Source organism: Danio rerio, chromosome 1 (assembly GCF_049306965.1).
Source record: "Danio rerio strain Tuebingen ecotype United States chromosome 1, GRCz12tu, whole genome shotgun sequence".
Lineage (NCBI taxonomy): Eukaryota > Metazoa > Chordata > Actinopteri > Cypriniformes > Danionidae > Danio > Danio rerio.
The window spans coordinates 25,987,754-26,006,629 of NC_133176.1; the positions used below are offsets into that span (position 1 = coordinate 25,987,754).

At 36.0% G+C, this 18,876-nt stretch overlaps 1 protein-coding gene and 1 long non-coding RNA gene across 3 annotated transcripts; one reads left to right on the forward strand and one right to left on the reverse strand.

Annotated features, from left to right (window-relative positions):
• Positions 1 to 1,079: 1,079 nt before the first annotated feature.
• On the reverse strand, positions 1,080 to 8,544 carry LOC141385604 (uncharacterized). 2 transcript variants are annotated; one of them, XR_012406349.1, is made up of 4 exons: positions 8,126 to 8,544; positions 4,171 to 4,240; positions 3,761 to 3,887; positions 1,080 to 2,797 (listed from the first exon to the last, which is right to left on the reverse strand). It is a non-coding gene; the product is annotated as an uncharacterized lncRNA (long non-coding RNA). The 2 variants fall into 2 exon arrangements; XR_012406350.1 differs by having other exon boundaries at positions 1,088 to 2,797; positions 7,955 to 8,185.
• A 5,348-nt stretch (positions 8,545 to 13,892) lies between these two features.
• On the forward strand, positions 13,893 to 18,044 carry qdprb.4 (quinoid dihydropteridine reductase b, tandem duplicate 4). The gene is given in 8 exon segments (NM_001111173.1): positions 13,893 to 13,948; positions 14,286 to 14,398; positions 14,604 to 14,696; positions 15,924 to 16,020; positions 16,222 to 16,362; positions 17,546 to 17,654; positions 17,729 to 17,812; positions 17,889 to 18,044. Coding segments are annotated over 8 exon segments (774 nt in total). The 5' UTR covers positions 13,893 to 13,920; the 3' UTR covers positions 17,998 to 18,044.
• Positions 18,045 to 18,876: the final 832 nt, after the last annotated feature.

Genomic DNA, 18,876 nt, shown 5'->3' on the forward strand with positions numbered 1-18,876 from the left:
ATTATCTGATGGGTATATTAAGCTGAAATTTTACAGACACACTCTGAAGACACTAAAGACTTATCTCAAAATAGGAGCCTTTTAAATAAATTTAGAAATATATTACTTTTGAGAAACTTAAATGAAAAAGTATACATGCATAAATAAATGTGTTTATTTGAATAGTCAGCTTTGGAAGTGGGGAATAAATACCAGGACGAATGGGTATTGTTTAATACACATTTTGGATTTAGGATAAATTAGTCTTTGCATTTGTGTATTCAGTGTTTTAGGGCTTAAGGTTTGTGTTGCACATATACATATATACACGTTCTCCCCGTGTTCACGTGGGTTTCCTCCAGGTGCTCTGGTTTCCCCCACAAGTCCAAAGACGTGCTATAGGTGAATTGGGCAAGCTAAAATTGTCCGTATTGTGTGTGTGTGTGAATACGATTGTATGGGTGTTTCCCAGTAATGGGTTGCAGCTTGAAGGGCATCTGCTGTGTAAAACATATGCTGGATAATAAAGGGAATAAGCCAAAAAGAAAATAAATGAATGAACGAATTATTTACTGTCATCATGGCAAAGATAAAATAAATCAGCAATTAGAGATGAGTTATTAAAACTATTATGAGTAGAAATGTGTTGAAGAAATCTCCCCGTTAAACAGAAATTGGGGGAAAAAATAAACAGGGGGGCTAATATATATAATATATATATATTTTTTTTTTTGCGAAGAAGTTATGTGGGTGCAAACCCAGCCGGCATTTCAACGGTGATTCAACGTTGAATCAACGTCAGGTCTATGGTTGGATCAACGTTGAATTACCTTTCGATTTTGCAAATTGGATCAACGTTTATATAGTGACGTTGTTTCACCGTCGGACCACCACCGGTGATTCACCGTTGAAATCACAACGTTGTTTCACTCTTACCTTTTTCATGGGTGAATTATGGTCGTTTTGTAGACGTTGAATGAAGGTTGAATTACCTTTCGATTTTGCAAATTGGATCAACGTTGATACCGTGACGTTGTTTCACCGTCATACATTTCAACGTAAGTTAAATAGGAATTACATACAACGCAAAGTCCATAAATATAGCACACAAATTTTTACTAATTAAAAATACACGACACAAATACACAACTTAGCCTGTGTATCAATTTATTTAATACACACCTCATTATTTCAATTATGCTAAATATACAGCAACATTTACAGCATACATAGTTCATTAAAACCATGCAGGTTACTATACATGCTCAAATACAGAAAAAGGCATACAATTAAAGTCACTTTTTAATTAGGTTTTATGAATTAAAGTTAGTTAATGTTTACTAACATGAACAAAGAACAAATACTTGTACAGCATTTATTAATCATTTAATTAATTGAAATATGTCCCGATGCTATTAAAATCAAAATGCATGCTTGTTAACATTAATGCACTGAGCTGACATGAACTGTACTTTCTTTATATGAAAGATGCTTCATTGTCCTTTGTTCATGTTAGTAAATACATTAACACTTACTAATACAACCTTATTGTAAAGTGTTACCGTCTTCAGAAAGACCGATACTAACTAAATTAAACTAAGTAACTAAACTACGCTTCAACCATCACAGTCTCCAAAACACAATTCCGTTTACAAAGTTTACAAAATACCCATTTTTAATGTGGCTGCAGTAAAAAAAATAAAATAAAAAACATCACTCACAACTAAGAATCACAAGTGAAATACATTACATCTGTTTGAGGTTTTATAGGTTGAGAGAAAAACTTGAGGTAAAAGATGGCACTGGGACAAAGAATCAAGTGTAAAACACTTAAACATCTATATCAGTCTAGCAGTTAAATACATATTTATTTCTCAAAGACCAGGTGAGTTTCCTACAAAATCAATAATGAGGTTTGCCATACCAATTCATTGTGAATGAATGGCTTCACTTTCACAATAGTGAAAACTCATGCTATAATCTAAACCTGTAGACAAATATTTCAGTAAATCATCAAGAAAATATGTAGAATATATGGTTTGATTCTCTCTCACAAACACAACAGTAAAAGCAATTTGTTATTCTATTATTATTAGTATCATAAAAATTGCATGTTCACATGGGTCTTATACTAATGGCTCACATTTGTGAATGTAGGACCACTATTTCACTATTACATGTCACATTAACTGTTCATATAGGTTCTGTTATTAAGTACTTGTGTCATCCCAGAGACCTGTTAATCTTCAGAACACAAACTAAAATATTTTAGATTAAATGCTCCTCATCCTCTACAGACAGCAATAGTCCCAAGATGGTCATTGTCAAGATAAGGCACAAAACACATTGTCAAAACGTTCCATGTGACTTCAGTGATTTCAACTGTGAACATACCAAGCTCCAACAACACTTTAGTGAGGCAAAACAAAACAGTAAATACAAATGTGTTTGCGTATATCTCTCCCGCATCAGATCAGCATGTGTGTTTACTACGAGCAGTAAGCACACACCATGACCTGTTGTGGCAAAGGCAAACAAGTTATTTTTACAGTACTTACTGTGATTTAACCTTTATGACAAATGTACTGGACCTGTTACACATATCTTTTATGAACACAAATTTCACTGTAACGGATGCTGTTGTTTTGCTCCAGTTATACCTTTAGAGAACACCGTACTAGTCAGACATCCATACAAAAGCAGAGAGTTTGGTCTTGTGTAGCAGAACTGCAATAGATGTCTGTCTGTCTGTCTAGGCTGACACTGGTTTAGGCCATCAGTATGTCCTTGATGACCTCAACTGGAGCTTCCAGAAAACCTGCAATAAATGAAATACGAGGTTACAACTAAGTTGGTATCTGCTATTATACAAAGTGAAATTCAAATATTTATTTTTTATTGAATCCAAATTTGTCCTATAATATCGTCACACTCAATAATTTTGACTCACCCATCTGAATATTTCTAACTAAGAGAAGTGAAGAATTAGGTGTGATATAGTCAGGAAGCCCTTCGCCACCACCGGTGCCAGCATTTCCAGAATTCAAATTTCAGATTCTCAAAAAAATTACTTTTTTTTTTTTTTAACAAAGGCTGCAGTAAAGAATCATGAAACATTCAACACATCTAATAATTACAAGTTGTTGTAAACCATTACATGTACTGTAAAAGCTGTTTGAAGCTTTTTAGACATATGGTTGAGAAAAACTCTAGAAGGAGTAGCACTTCTACAAAAGTCTGCATGTAGGACAGAGAATTAAAGGGATAGTTCAAAATGTTTATTCTGTCGTCATTTACTGACCACGTTGAACACAAAAGATGATATTTTGAAGAAAGCTGCAAATCTATAACCATTGACTTCTATAGTATTTTTTTTTCTACTATGGAGGTCAATGTTTACAGGTTTTTAGTTTTTTTTTCAGAATAGCCTCTTTTTTTTGTTCAACAAAATAAACTCATAATGGTTTTAAACCATTTGGGGAGTAAAATGTGAGTAAATTTTCATTCTTGGGTGAACTATCCCTTTCAGTTGGAAAACACCAGAATTCTTAAGTAGACCCCTTTCGCAAGACAGATGATGCATTTCATTTCTCATCTTAATCCTCAAGTTTTTAATATTTAGATTTATTTAAATAGCATGTTTATTTATTTGTTTTAATAACATTTAATAAAAACAACTTCTCAATGACATCACATGTACTGGACCTGCTACACATGTATCCCTATTTTTATGAATACAAATTTCACTGTAACAGGTGCTGTTGTTTTGCTCCAGTAATACCTTTAGAGAACACAGTAGTAGTCAGACATCCATACAAAAGCCTTGGCGTGGAATAGCAGAACTGCAGTCTGTCCAGGCTGACACAGGTTTAGGCCATCTGCGTGTTCTTGATGCCCCTCAACTGGACCTTCCAGAAAACCCAGAAAATTAAAACCCATTACACCTCTTATCTGCTACTATACAAAGTGTAATTTAAGCATTAATTTCTAACTAAATAAATATTTGTTCCCCAATACTGTCACATAGTATAACATCACAACATGATTTCACAATAATAATATCAATATAACAATATAATATCACAACATAGCCTAACAATCAATAAACAAACAGATTAGAAAGAGAATATCACCAACCAAAGCACCAAGAAGATTTAACAGATAGCTTAGTTAAAGGTAAAGTAAACTTACATGGACAAAGCCTTTTCCATTCAATGCTGTGCAAGTTAGTGCGTCTATGGAGTAAGTTAACGTTACATCTCTAAAAGCAAAAACAACAACAACAGTGAAACGACAGCAGTTCACTTTGTAATAATAACACTAATGATACAGCGTATAAAAAGGATATTGTTTTATAACGTTGCTCAGTAACTTCCCACCAAACACTAGACGTTGTGCGGACGTGCAGATCACGTAAATTTTGCGTCGGTCCGTCCGTGACCATATCTGCACGTCAGTTCGACGTGCAAATCTGGTTGACATATTGACGTCGGACTATGACCACTTTTGGACGTGAATTCAACGTTCAAATCTGACCTATTTTGGACGTATAGCACAAGGTCTAGCGCAGAATACATTTTGTTGATGAAAAAAAAAATCTAATATATATATATATATATATATATATATATATATATATATATATATATATATATATATATATATATATATATATATATCCATTTCTATTTGTTTTGAGTGTTTATTAAATATTCATTTTTGGCTGAACTGTCCATTTAATGCATGTTTCTGGTCTTATTGTGAATTGGACTGTTTGTTTGTTCGTTAAATAAATATGTTTCAATTTAATGTGCACTGTCTGTTTATTTGTCCTATGGGTGTTTGTCATTTAAAAGAATCACAAACATACATACCCAGCAAACAATCGAGTTGGCGGACCGTCTGCGTTTTTTGGTCGGCACAAATTCAGCGGCTTGATATGGGCGGACCGCCGTCGGCTTACCAGCGGCAAGCCGCCCATTCTAAAAGTTATGTCGGCCCACCGGCGTTTTTTTGGGTGGCACGCCACCAGCGGATTACCGTGGGTGGACCGCCGTCTGGACACCAGTGGCTAACCGATGGCCCACCCGGTGATGTTTTTAATGTTGTTGGCTGTTCTGTACCTGATAAGTACTTTTGTTTAACACTTTTTACATTTTAAACAAATGAGGCACTAAATAAAAATATAGTTATTAATAAAAGCAAAGTTTAGTAAATAAAACTACAAGAGGTTTTAAATATAACAGGTTATTATTAAAACAAAACAAAATTAAGTTTAAAAATCAAGATTTAATATTAAATGTCATTATTTAATATGTTTATAAATTGTTTAAATGTTTATGTAAATGCTGCGTGACTTTAAAGTGTCCATTACCGAGCCCCATTCAAGCACTGCAGCAGAGAGCGTTGTCATGGAAACGGAGCAACGACACGACACCTGACCGTCAACAGCACTTCTCTCATGCGGCAGTTTTCACTAATTTCAGGTAAGTTTAGTCGCTAAAATCACGCAAATGTTACATACAACTGTTTCTGACACTTTTCTTACTGGTAATTGACATATTTCTGTTGAACATGTTTTTTATAGAGACTGTTGTGTCTTTGGAAAAAGTCCGTTAGAGTTTTAGCAGAGGTAACGTTAGCATTAGGCTAGCTATTGTTTATAAAAGTGTTGGCTTTTAATTACATTTTATGTGTAGATGAGAGGTTTGACAATGTTTTATTGGAGGTAGTCTACTTTATTAAGCCTAAAATAAGCACTGTACTGTCGACAAGAGCGAATTAAAATGTTAAAGTTAGTACAAATGTGTTACTTTGATATTTCACAGTAATGTAAACTAATATTAATTTTAAAAAGTGGTCTGTAGTTTCAGGAGTGACAAAATTACCCCTACAACAGAAGAAAAGAGCCAAGATGAAGGGAGCTAATGTACTTGGTAAATTAAGGGTTAGGGTTAGGGTCAGTTAATGTCTGTTGAAGGAGCAGAATCAACAGATATTAAGCAGACAGTCTATTAATACTCAAATGGACCATTTACAATGTATTGAAATTAAAAATCATTATTTTAAACTGTAAAAATATTTCAGTGTTACTTTTAAACTGTAAATTAATGTTATCGATCAAATCAATGCAGTCTTGATGTCCAATAAAAAGACAATAAAAAATACAAACATTAATGTCCATAATGACCTAGTTACTGATGATGGACAAAAATGATGATTGATGATTCTGTTATTTCAGGATAAGAGAGAAGCCTGCTACAAGAGAGACAGCGGAAGGGAGCCTCAAAGACATTTTTATTAGGATCTGCTAATCATGAGGGGGCAGACAAAAGAACCTGCATTTTCCTTCAGCTTAATATCAGGGGTCGCCACAGCGTAAGGAACTGGATATTACTTTGGCATATGTTTTACATAGCCTTCCAGCTGCAACCCAGCACTGTGAAACACCCATACACTCTCGTATTCACAGACACTTCTACACTATGTTCAAATTCACCTATAGCACAAGTGTTTGGACTGTGGTGGAAACCCACACCAAAACAGGGAGAACATGCAAACTCCACACAGAAATGCCAGCGGACCCAGCCGGGACTCCAGCGACCTTTTTGCTGTGAGGTGACAGTCTGAGCCACTGTGCTGCCCCAGTGTAGTTATTAATAACCTCCAGATGTTTTACAGTTTGATTTTGTAATAATAATGCACATTTAGATTTATTGTAATATGTTAATATTTATTCGCAATGTAATTTATTCTTATGTTATTTATAATAACGTTAAATGTCATAAGAATGTTATAATTTAATATAATATTATAATAAATAATTATAATAATGTTAAAATATAAACAATAATTTTTTTTAATAGTTTATTTTTATAATGAGAAGTCTCAAAGTTTGTCTTTATTATAGAAAACTCATTGTTGAATGGCTACCACTTTACAATAAGGTTGTATGTATTAGTTAATGTATTTACTAACATAATAAACAATACATTTATTACAGTATTTATTCATCTTTGCTAATGTTGGTAAATGGTAAAAAGTTGTTAATTGTTTATTCATGTTAACTCGCAATGTATTAACTAATGTTAACAAGCATGACTGATTTTATTAATGCATTAGTAAATGCTGTACATAAATTATGCTGTACAGGTATTGTTCATATTAGTTCATATTTAAACCATTAACATTACTTATAAAACTACTGTAAAATGTAACTGTTGTATGTATGTTGTTATATTATATTTGTATGTATTTTATATGTATTTTATATTTATTTTGTTATATTTGTTAACGTATGTGTTTTTGAAACATTTCATTAAGTGTTTAATGTATGTTCGTTATGCAGTATTATAAATAAATGTTATAATGATTAAGTATTTTGTACTTGATTTCATTATTGGACATATTTATATTTAATACAATTGTAAAGGCTAATATAATATTTAAAAATGACATGTGGACCGACCGCGGGCCGCCAGCAGACACTTATTTAAAACCAGCGGTCCGATGGCGGACCACCGTCGGAAAAGCGGCGGGAGCCGATGGTGGGGCGCTGGAATAACGATGAGCAAATTGAGGTGGACCGCGGGCGGCGCCCGCCAGTGGACCGGCGACTTTGCCGCCGGCGGGCCGCCAGTGGCCCGCTGGTCTTATGTTAGCTGGGTAATACAAATAAATAAAAGTAAATAGACAAAAAATACGTCAAAAATACTGTAAAAGGACGTCAAAAAGACGCCGAAAAGACGTCGAAAAGACGTCGAAAAAAGACGTTGAAAAGACGTCAATAAAAGACGTCATAAAAACTTTCATTCTGGCTCTTCAGAGGACGTAATTTCAACGTCTGACAGAGACGTAGAAAAGACGTCTTTTGGACGTAACTTTGCTTGGTGGGTTTAAACTGCGTTTGGAGTTTATCGCTTTGAATTTGCCATAAAAACGCTCATTTAGACTAACGTTAAACATGTGACATTACCTCAAGGTTAGCTGCGCGTCACCGGAGCGCAAACAAGACTAAAAACCAAACTGGAAAGTTTTAAATGCTTCAAAATTCGAAACACTACACCAAGTCACATTTAAGATACACTGTGTGTAAAACAAAATCGGGGGGTAAATAAAACATTTAAGCATCTAAAAACACGCTTACCTCTGAATTCTGCTGCACTGCAGGTCAGGTGTTCGTAATTAAGTGAAGTGAAGTGAAGCGCTGCGCGCGGCCGCGTGCGCCGAGTCCTCCGATACCATGGTAACCAAATATGTTGAATATTGGGTGAAGCCATGACGTTAATTCAACATACAGATCATGATAAAAAAAATGTCAACGTTGATTTGTACAAGGATTTCTGTAACTTTTTTCAACCATTTATCATTCAACATTGTTTCAACATTAAAGCAACTACTGACGTATTTTCAACCACATTTCAACGTTGAAGCCTTGTCATATGCAGGCTGTTTTTCAACCGTTCAACATTAAACGTTCTATCAACATTATTTCAACGTTCAAAACACATCTGACCTTATTTCAACCATATTTCAACGTTGAAGGTCGGTCGTGTGCCGGCTGGGAACGCCTTGTTGACATCAGAGGAGAATGGCCAGACTGGTTCAAGCTGATAAAAAGGCAATAATAGTAATTCAAATAACCACTCATTACAACCGAGGTATGCAGAGGAGCATATATATATATATATATATATATATATATATATATATATATATATATATATATATATATATATATATATATATATATATATATATATATATATATATATATATATATATATATATAAATATATATATATAATGGTGCAGAAGATAAGCGAGCAGTGTAATCTAAATCATAACTCGCAACATTATAACAGTGGAAAAGGCATGGGAAGAATAACCTTGAGCCAATTGATCACAGTAGTAATGGTGTAGATATGCGAGCACTTTAATCTAAATTATAATTTGTTACAGATTATTAATGTAGATATGCGTGCAATTTATTCTACATTATTATAATTTGCTACATGTTTATTGGTGGAGAATCCACGCAGCAAAATATTACACCTGTCAGCTAAGAACCGGAAACTGAGGCTACAGTTCGCACAGGCTCACCAAAATTAGACAATTGATGATTAAAAAAACATTGCCTGGTCCGATGAGTCTTGATTTCGTCTGCAACATTAGAATGGTAGGGTCAGAATTTGGCATCAACAACATGAAAACATGGATCCATTCTGCCTTGTATCAACGGTTCAGGCTGGTGGGAATATTTTCTTGGTACACTTGGGCCCATTAGTACCCCTTACAGAAATTTCACATGAGTTTCACATGTGAAATTCACATGTGATCACATGTGCATGTGAAATTGCACATGTGAAATTTTACATGTGAAACACACAAACCACATGTGAAATGCACATGTGATCACATGTGAAATTCATGTGACTTTTCTGTAAGGGACCATTTGAGCATTGTGTCAACTCCACAGCCTAATTGAGTGTTGTTGCTGACCATGTCCATCCCTTTATGACCAGTGTACCCATCTTCTAATGGCTACTTTAAGCAGGATAACGTGCCATGTAGTAAAGTGAGAATCATCTCAGACTGGTTTCTTTAACATGACAATAAGAGATGTGGTAAAACAGGACATTGGCATCATGGATGTGCAGCTGACACATCTGCAGCAACTGCGTGATGCTATCACGCCAAAATGGAGCAAAATCTTTGAGGAATATTTTCTGTACCTTGTTGAATTTATTCCACATAGGATTAAGGCAGTTCTCAAGGGAAAAGAGGGTCCAACTCCCTGTACAATTTGGGCGTACCTAATAAAGTGGCTGGTTTGTGTGTGTTTGTGTGTACAGTATGTGTGTGTGTGTGCGTGCATGTATGTGTGTGCATGCGTGCGTGTGTATATATGTATGTATTTACAGTTGAAGTCAGAATTATTAGCCGTCCTTTGAATGTTTTCTCTTTTTTAAATATTTCTCCAATGATGTTTAACAGAGCAAATACATTTTCAAAGTATGTCTGATACTTTTTTTTCTTTTGGAGGAAGTATTATTTGCTTTATTTCGGCTAATATAAAAGCAGTGTTAAATTTTTTACACACCATTTTAAGGACAAAATTATTTGCCCTTTAAAGTTATTTTTTCGATGGTCTACAGAACAAATCATCGTTACAGTAAATTGCCAAATTACCCTAACGTCCCTAGTTAACCCAATTAACCTAGTTAAGCCATTAAATGTCTCTAAGCTGTATAGAAGTGTCTTGAAAAATATCTAGTAAAATATTATTTACTTTCATAATGGCAAAGATAAAATAAATCAGTTATTAGAAATGAGTTATTAAAACTGTTATGTTTAGAAATGTGTTGAAAAAAATCTTCTCTCTGTTAAACAGAAATTGGGAAATTCTGACTTCAACTATATATAAAGTGCTGTTGCCTCACAGCAAGAGGGTCGCTGGTTCAAGCCTCGGCTGAGTCAGTTGGCATTTCTGTGTGAAGTTTGCACAGGAGGAAACCCATGCGAATGCTGGTAGAACATGCAAACTTCACACAGAAATGGCAACTGACCCATTTGAATCAAATAGCGAAAATTAAAGTAACATGAATTTCATTCATTCTTTTTGCTTTATAGTCCCTTAATTATCTGGGGTTGCATGAACCATCAACTATTCCAGCATATGTTTTACAGGGCGTATGCCCTTCCAGCTGCAACCCAGTACTGGGAAACACCCATACACTCTCACATTCACATATAACATTTAGTTTATTCAATTCACCTATACCGCATCTCTTTGTGAACATATGGAGAACATGCAAACTCCACACAGATATGCCAACTGGCCCAGCCGGGACTCGAACATTTATTCAAGCCATCTTGTTGCTGCGTGTTCAGCTCCTCCATCTACAGCTCAAGTCCCTCACGGCCCAAGAGAGAGAGAGAATGAGAGAAGAGTTTACAGTTAAAAATTGTCAGCAGGAGCATCCTCTGTGCCCCTCCCTTACAGCCAAACCATCACATACCCACACAGAGTTAAGAGTGCGAAGGACAGGAAGACATACAAACACCAAATGCTCAGGACCCAACCTGAGACCTTAATGGCTGACTTCTGCCAAAAAAGAGACTCATGCACCATCACTAATTTGCAGCTGTACACAGAAAACAGCAATGCTTGGCACAAAGCTATCTGTATTACAAGAATAAAAAAAAAAACACAGCATCTGCAATGGAAGACAAATCCAAATTCATGATGAGGACCGTGACCCCCTTTTTAACCGTAAATATATACCACATTGGAACAATAATGTTTCAGGGGAATGAAGCCTGTCTCATCTTTGTACAAGATCAATTTAATGAGCTTCAATTAATAGTAGAGCAAGAGAGACAACCAGGCAGAGCAGACAGCAGTGCTAAAGGCAGGTGCTCCAGCCTGTAGCTGGAGCTGGAAGAGCTTGTCCTGGACTGTAATGCCCAGCTGGAGCGGTCAGTCACTCAGATACGCAACAGCCTGTCTCTACAAGATGTGGAGCTGGTGGAGCTCTGAGAACTGGTGCTGTCATTGACAACATCCAACAAACACCTTCAACAACTAGAAAACAAATTGCAGCAGCTCAACCAAGAATATAAAGATAGTGTTGAAGAACTGAGGAGAAAAAAAAAAGTTACAACAGGACAAAAACACCTTAAACACTGAGCTGATGACTGTAAAAGAAGAATTGATCATCAGAGAGAGAGAGAAAAAAAAAAAGGGAAACAAAAACCCTCGCTCGGTCTACATCAAGCACCACTCAGACACCACCTGAAACGAACACACAGAGAGCAGACACACGTCAGCCCAAACACAGCTGAGATTAGCAGAACACATGCAGAAAGGCAGAAATAGTTATCTTAATGGACTCATATGGCAAGTACATCAGTGAGAAACGGCTATTCCCCAGTCACACAACATTGAAACGCTGGTGCCCAAACACAGCTAGTGCCTTTCTTTAGCTGGACAAAGAGGAACTTTTTAATCCCAGCCATATCATCATACACATAGGGACAAATGACCCGAAGACACAACAAGAACAAGTTGCACAGTCCATTACACAAGTGGCAATTAAAGAAACTGAGACTTTTCCATCTTCAAAAATAATCATCTACAACCTTCTACCCAGAACTGATTTCCACCCGCGGACTATACAGAGAGTGAACACGGAGATCTCACGTAAATGTGCTGAAATACCAAACATTCGCATCGGGGTGTGGTAGGTGTGTGGAACAGTAAGAGGGGTTGTCGCGAACTGAAGAGCGGGGTCGCGGGCGTACTTAAGATTATTTGGGAAGGGCACTTTCTATCCAAGACTAAAAAGGACATGTGCACTGCACAGGTTAAGCCCTATGTGTGCACGTGCCTGCCCAGCACCCTCAGCCTCCACACCCTGTGACAGTGCACACTAACCCTCCTCAGCATCAACACCCTCTGCCAGTGCACCCACGCCCTTAGCATTCGCACCCTGTGTCAGTGCACCCAAACCCTAAGCATCCACGCTCTGTGACAGTGCACCCAAACCCTAAGCATCCACACCCTGTGACAGTGCCTCCAAACCCTCCACAGCATCCACACCCTGTGCCAATGCACCCACTCCCTCCTCAGCATCCACACCCTGTGCCAGTGCTCCCACACCCTCAGCATCCATGCCCTGCGGCAGTGCACCCACACCCTTAACATCCATGCCCTGTGCCAGTGCACCCACACCATCAGCATCCACGTCCTGTGCCAGTGCACCCACACCATCAGCTCCCATGCCTTGTGCCAGTACACCCACATTCTCAGCACTCACACCCAAGGCCAGCATGCCTACACCCTCAGTAGTTTTGCCATCAGCCTCCACACCCTTATCAACTACAGCAGTATCTTGTAGTACCACCACATCACCAGCAGAGGAAACAGCTTGTATTCGGAGAAGTCCCAGTGTTGGGTAACAACACCAGCAGTTACAGACAACAACAGGGAACTGAGCTATGCTGCAGCACTGAAACTGCCAGTGGACACACACAGCACCAGTCTGAAAGAGATCAAACGCATGATCAGTTTAATCTGCACTCGGCTGATTGAATAGTTGTGAATAAAATACTCAATATTGCTTGGACTCTAGATAATTTTGATAATGTTAATTATAATTTATGATATTTTAATATAATATATCATATAACTGTTTATGATATTTAGGTAGTTTATGGTTTATATGGATTGGTTCTATTCTAGAGGAATGTTAAAATTGTTTGTTGAGCAAATGAAACCGTTGACGATCTATTATTATTTTTGTATTGATTTGTATAAATAATATATGCTAAATAATAATATGATATTTTAAATAATAATATGAAATATTAATATTAATGTGATATATATATATATATATATATATATATATATATATATATATATATATATATATATATATATATATATATATATAAAATATTGTGATGAATTGCATAATATGATATATTGTCTATATTTTATTTAAATATTATATATAAATATCTTTTTTTTTACTAATACTATCTATTGTGTACTGTTTATTAAAATTATTATTATTATATATGGATGTTACTTTTTATGTAAACTTTAGAACTGCTTTGGCAATACATTTGTAACATTTGTCATGCCAATAAAGAAATTATTGAATTGAATAGAGAGAGAGAGAGAGAGAGAGAGAGAGAGAGAGAGAGAGAAAGAGAGAGAGAGAGAGAGAAAGAGAGAGAGAGAGAGAGAGAGAGAGAGAGAGAAAGAGAGAGGGAGAATATTCTGGTCATTTTTTTTTTACATCTGTCTTCCACTGTCGTCACTCCTGTTAATCCTCCACAGGTGTCTCTCATTACCAATCACACCAGCGGCCTATAAATATGAATCAATAAGCCTTATCTGCAGTGTTGTAGACAGTTTGTGTCAGAATCATGTTTACTTTTGGTGTCCTCCTTACCTGTAAGTCACATGCATCAAACTCAGTTCCAGCTCTGCACAAATTTACTTTAACACTAGTTAATCGTGCTTAATCTAACTAATTTAGTCTATCAAATTAGTTTGAAACCTACAGGTAAATGTGTTAAAGCGGAGTTGAAACTAAATTCTTCAGGACTGTTGTCCTCTAGAATCTGTGTTTGACTGCCCTGCTGAAAGTTTCTTATTAAACTTAAAGAGATTTACTCAAAGTTTTACTGCACAGTTGAGATCTGGATAGTTTCCTAATGGGATAAGCTTTGTACTAATGTGAATTTGTCTGTGATGCACCGGTGTCAGTTTTCATTTATTTGTTTTTCAGTAATGGTTCTGAATTACAGCCTGGCTTCCAGGGAAGTAAAGAAAGTGATTGTTTATGGGGGAAAAGGAGCACTGGGCACAGAGAGTGTGCGCTACTTCAGAGCCAAACATTGGGTAAGTTGGATTAATTCAGAAGAAAGACTACTTCATTGAAAATAAGTTTGCCTACACCATAGGCTTATGTTTTGATAATGGTTAATTATTTACTGTACTAACCACCAGTCGTATACGTTTCTCATTAAATATTGATTAATTAATATCTTCTGGCCTGTTATGTCAAAATGACCATTTTGATTTTTTTTTTTTTTTCCTTCCTCAGTGGGTTGTATCTGTTGATGTCAGAGTCAACAAAGAAGCCAATGCAAATGTTAAAGTTAAGATGACTGAATCCTTCACTGATCAAGCCAAACAGGTACACTGTGTAAAAGACTTTTTTTTTTTTTTTTTTTTTTTTTTTTTTTTTTTTAACTTAAGCATGTTTTAATCAGAGCCAATTCCATTCATTCAGTTCCCAGAAGTTTGCTAAAACTAGGGCTCTTTTCCATAAGTGTAAAAGCACCTGCTTTAAGAATCAAAGAATGTAAAGAAATTAAAAGTTCTAATGTTTTTGTTCTAAATGTAATGCTTAATGTAAGTTTTGCTGTGCATTAACTTTCTACATATTATTGTTAAAATAATTTAAGATTTGAAATTAATAAATTGGCATCAAAATAAGATTCTTAGTGATTTAACCAATGGCAGTGCTGGCCAATGCATTTGTTGGCTGTAATGATGGCATACCCCAAAGTACGCTAGGTGAAAGATTGTCTAGACCTTTCATGTAATGCTCTGAGCTTATGATTTTCAGTTTGATGTTTGGCAAAATGTTTATTTGGACTACAGAAAAGGTTGTAAACTCTTTACCCCGTAATGTTCGAGCAGTTAAGGAAACCGCAATTACAGTGTATGGAACATCCAAGCATATGTGAAGCCACGATCACACTAGGGTTTGTGCTTGTGAATTTCTGTCGTACAGTGCTGTGAAAAGGGTGGCGGGATTAAACAAGATGACTAGACATCTAAAACGGCAAGCGATTGGTTTAGGTTTTAAATTCCTGCCCAGAGAGGTCATGTTTTGATCATCGATTAGCCTCGCGCAGTCAAGACATGATTTTTGCATGTCAGAGTTCACCAAGCTTTAACCATGCACTACAGTGAACTGCGAAACTTGACGCATGAATTTGTGTTTGTGGTCTGATGCATTTGCATGCGTATAAATTTAAGTCTATCGGGGGAAAAAAGTGCAGTGTGACCGCAGCTTTATACCAGTGTTTCCCAACCCTGTTCCTGAAGGCACACTAACAGAACTTTTTTTTTTTTTTTTTTTTTAATAAATACACCTTCCTAATAACGCATACCTGAATCAACTCAACAGAAAATTAAAAGACACTTCAGAATCTCATTGTTAATTTAAGAGAAACATCTGAAATGTTCTGTTTGTGTGCCTCAAACAGGGTTGGGGAAACTGTGTATACAGCCAACATGGAGAAGCAAAGAAAGGGCTATAGTAAATCCAGTTAATTTAAGCACCTCACATTAATGTTGTTTCAAGTAACTTGTATCTGTTTATTCCCCCCCCCCCCCCCCCGCCCCCTCATAGGTAACAGTGGGTGTTGGTAAGCTGTTGGGTGTTGAGAAAGTTGATGCCATCTTCTGCGTGGCTGGAGGTCAAGCAGAGGGCAATGCTAAAGCCAAATGTTAGTACTGGTCTCATAGATTTTTCAGACATGATCTGTTGCAATGGCATTGTCAAAGATACCACTTGGAAGCTTTGTTGCTTTCTGAAGTGTTTTGTGTATTTTGCACTGTTAAAAGGATGCAAGATCTAGTTCAATAATTGTCCTGAAGTTTCAGTTATGTGATTGTTTGACCGTATGAGGGGTTTTATTTTTTCTCAGCTCTGTACAAGTATGCGGATCTGATGTGGAAACAAAATGTGTGGACCTCCACTATTTGTACTCACCTAGCAACCAGATACCTGAGAGTGGGGGGACTGCTCACACTGACTGGAGCCAAAGTAGCACTGGGGCCGACAGCAGGTGTAAAACTTCATTTATTTTCTTCCCTTCATTTCTGGAATGAAATGCAAATGTATAATTGACAAACCAATTTGTTATTAATGTAAAATGGTTTAGGGTAAACATTTTATTACAAATAGTTTAACTTTTTGTTTGAAACAAACAATTGACCATGTTGACAGTTTTGTGCTTTAGCTTGAGAACTTGCTGATGGTCAATGGTAATTAAATATCTTTAGTTGGAAATGCATTTTGTAAACTTTAGCTTTTCATTTCAGCACTGTTTAAAATGTTTTTACAACTGCTCTAAAGTAAAGGTTAAGATGTCTTCTTTTTTAATAATAAAAAAAGGTTATTACCAGGTCTGGTGGGAGTACATCTTAACATTAGATCATTGACTTAGATTAGACCGTAAGCATCTGCTTATGAACAATTAATTTTCTAATTTATAAAAAGCTTGAAGTTGCATTTTGTGTATAGGTGTGGAAGATCATGGAGTTGCTGTTTTTTATTTTAATTTTATTATGATCTCTAAGAAGGAATTAGGCTTTTTCCTTTTTATAGTCAACGTACCATGGCTTAGGCAGGGTTAAAATAAGCTTGTTTTCAGAAATGCCGTCAAGTAAATTCTAGGCCAGGGGTTCTCAAACTTTTTGTCCTGGAGATCCAGTGTCCTGCAGATTTTAACTCCACTTGCCTCAACACCTGCAAGGATGTTTCTAGAAAACTTAGAGCTTGTTTAGCCAGTCCAGTTATATCTGATTGGGGTTCGAGCATAAAAGCTGTATGGCTAAGCAAAATTATGTACATTTTTATAGTGTTAATAGTGCATATATTAAAATTGTATGGGAATAAATAGGCAGCTCTTTATATAGGTGTAACCATTAAATGTACCTCTTTTAAGAATTTCCTACTTGGACATAAATCATTGGTTAAATCAAAATATTGTGTAATAAAACATGCTGTTTTATATTCGTTAAATGGATCAGTGCACCCTTTTACGGTTTACCTCAGGTGGGTGGGTGCAGTTGATTTTGTAAAAAAAAAAAAAAAAAAAACACAGGCTGCTGAATAGTCCAGCTAATTCCACTTAATTTCTCTTAACTTGCTCTTGATACTGTTCAGCCAAGGTCTAATGAATTTTTATATATAAAAATAATAATTCTGTAAGATATGACTTGGTTCGATCTCTTCTATTGTTCTAGAATCTGTTAGTTTTGGAATGGCAAAGGCATCTGTACATCAGCTGACCCGGAGTCTCGGTGGGCCAAACAGTGGTCTTCCACCACGATCTGTTGCTCTAGCAATCCTTCCGTAAGAAATACAAATATACAGAGTCAACTCATTGGTCCAGAATCCTTGTTTGACTAATATTTACTACCTTTTAGAGTAACTTTGGATACACCCACAAATAGAAAGATCATGCCCAATGCTGATGTCAGTTCCTGGACCCCGCTTAATCATGTAACCCAGTAAGTATAAGTGTATTAGAGTGTCTAGAGTTTGTCTGTGTGCACAAAGATATGATGCATTTTTTTCCCATTCTAGGCTGTTCTTTAAGTGGACTGTTGGTAAAAGCAGACCACCGTCAGGTAGTCTTGTGGAGCTTGTTACTACAAATGGCAAAACAGTGGCTACCCCTATTAAAAGCGTTTAGCATATTAATCAGCTGTCAGTCTCCCAATAAAGACTGTTTTAAGTGATTAATTTTGTGCTGTCTTCGTTTGCTCGCACATCACTCACATGCTTTATTCAATCATACTGCAAATTTTCTTTGGTAAACTCTGCTTGTACAGAAAAGATTTTCACCTATCAAACAAACAAATGAAATAAAATTTAAATGTTTACCCCCCTCTGGTATATGGTTGAAAACAGTTGTGCAGACTGGTTTATTAAAAAAAAAAAAAAAAAAAAAAAGTCTTCCATCACAAGCTAAAGTTCTTGTCTGTCAGTGCAAACTCAAATTATTATTATTATTTATTTTTTGTTGTTGTTGTTGTTGTTGTTGTTGTTGTTGTTGTTGTAGTAGTAGTATACAGGAACAATTAGCATAAGTTGGCTTATGTAGTTGTTAATCATTCTTTCTCTTCTGCCTTATCACTATCAACCTGTGCTAGAACGCTGATCTGATTTATCTACACTTGTCACGCGGTGCTGCCAAAGTTTGGTAATAGATTCTTTTGAAAACTTTGTTTAAAAATCCTTCATATATAAGTGGGTGACAATTCACTTTGGTCAAATCAGTGTGAACATGGGGGCTTTTTGTTTAATGTTTTATTATAATTTTTTTTAAAGAAATATTTAAATTTGTTTCCAACTTCTGACTCCTATTTATAATAATTTAAACTTAGATTCATCTAATTCAAGCTAATCACCTTATAGGTTGTGATTTAGTCTAATTTAAATCGATTAACCTAATAATTATTTTTAGTTAATGGTTCATCATTTACCCTAACTTGCTTAGAATCAGTTATGCTGGCCAGTTACATCTGGTCATGAACACAGCCTCGCCAGTTCTAGTTCTTAGAGGATATAA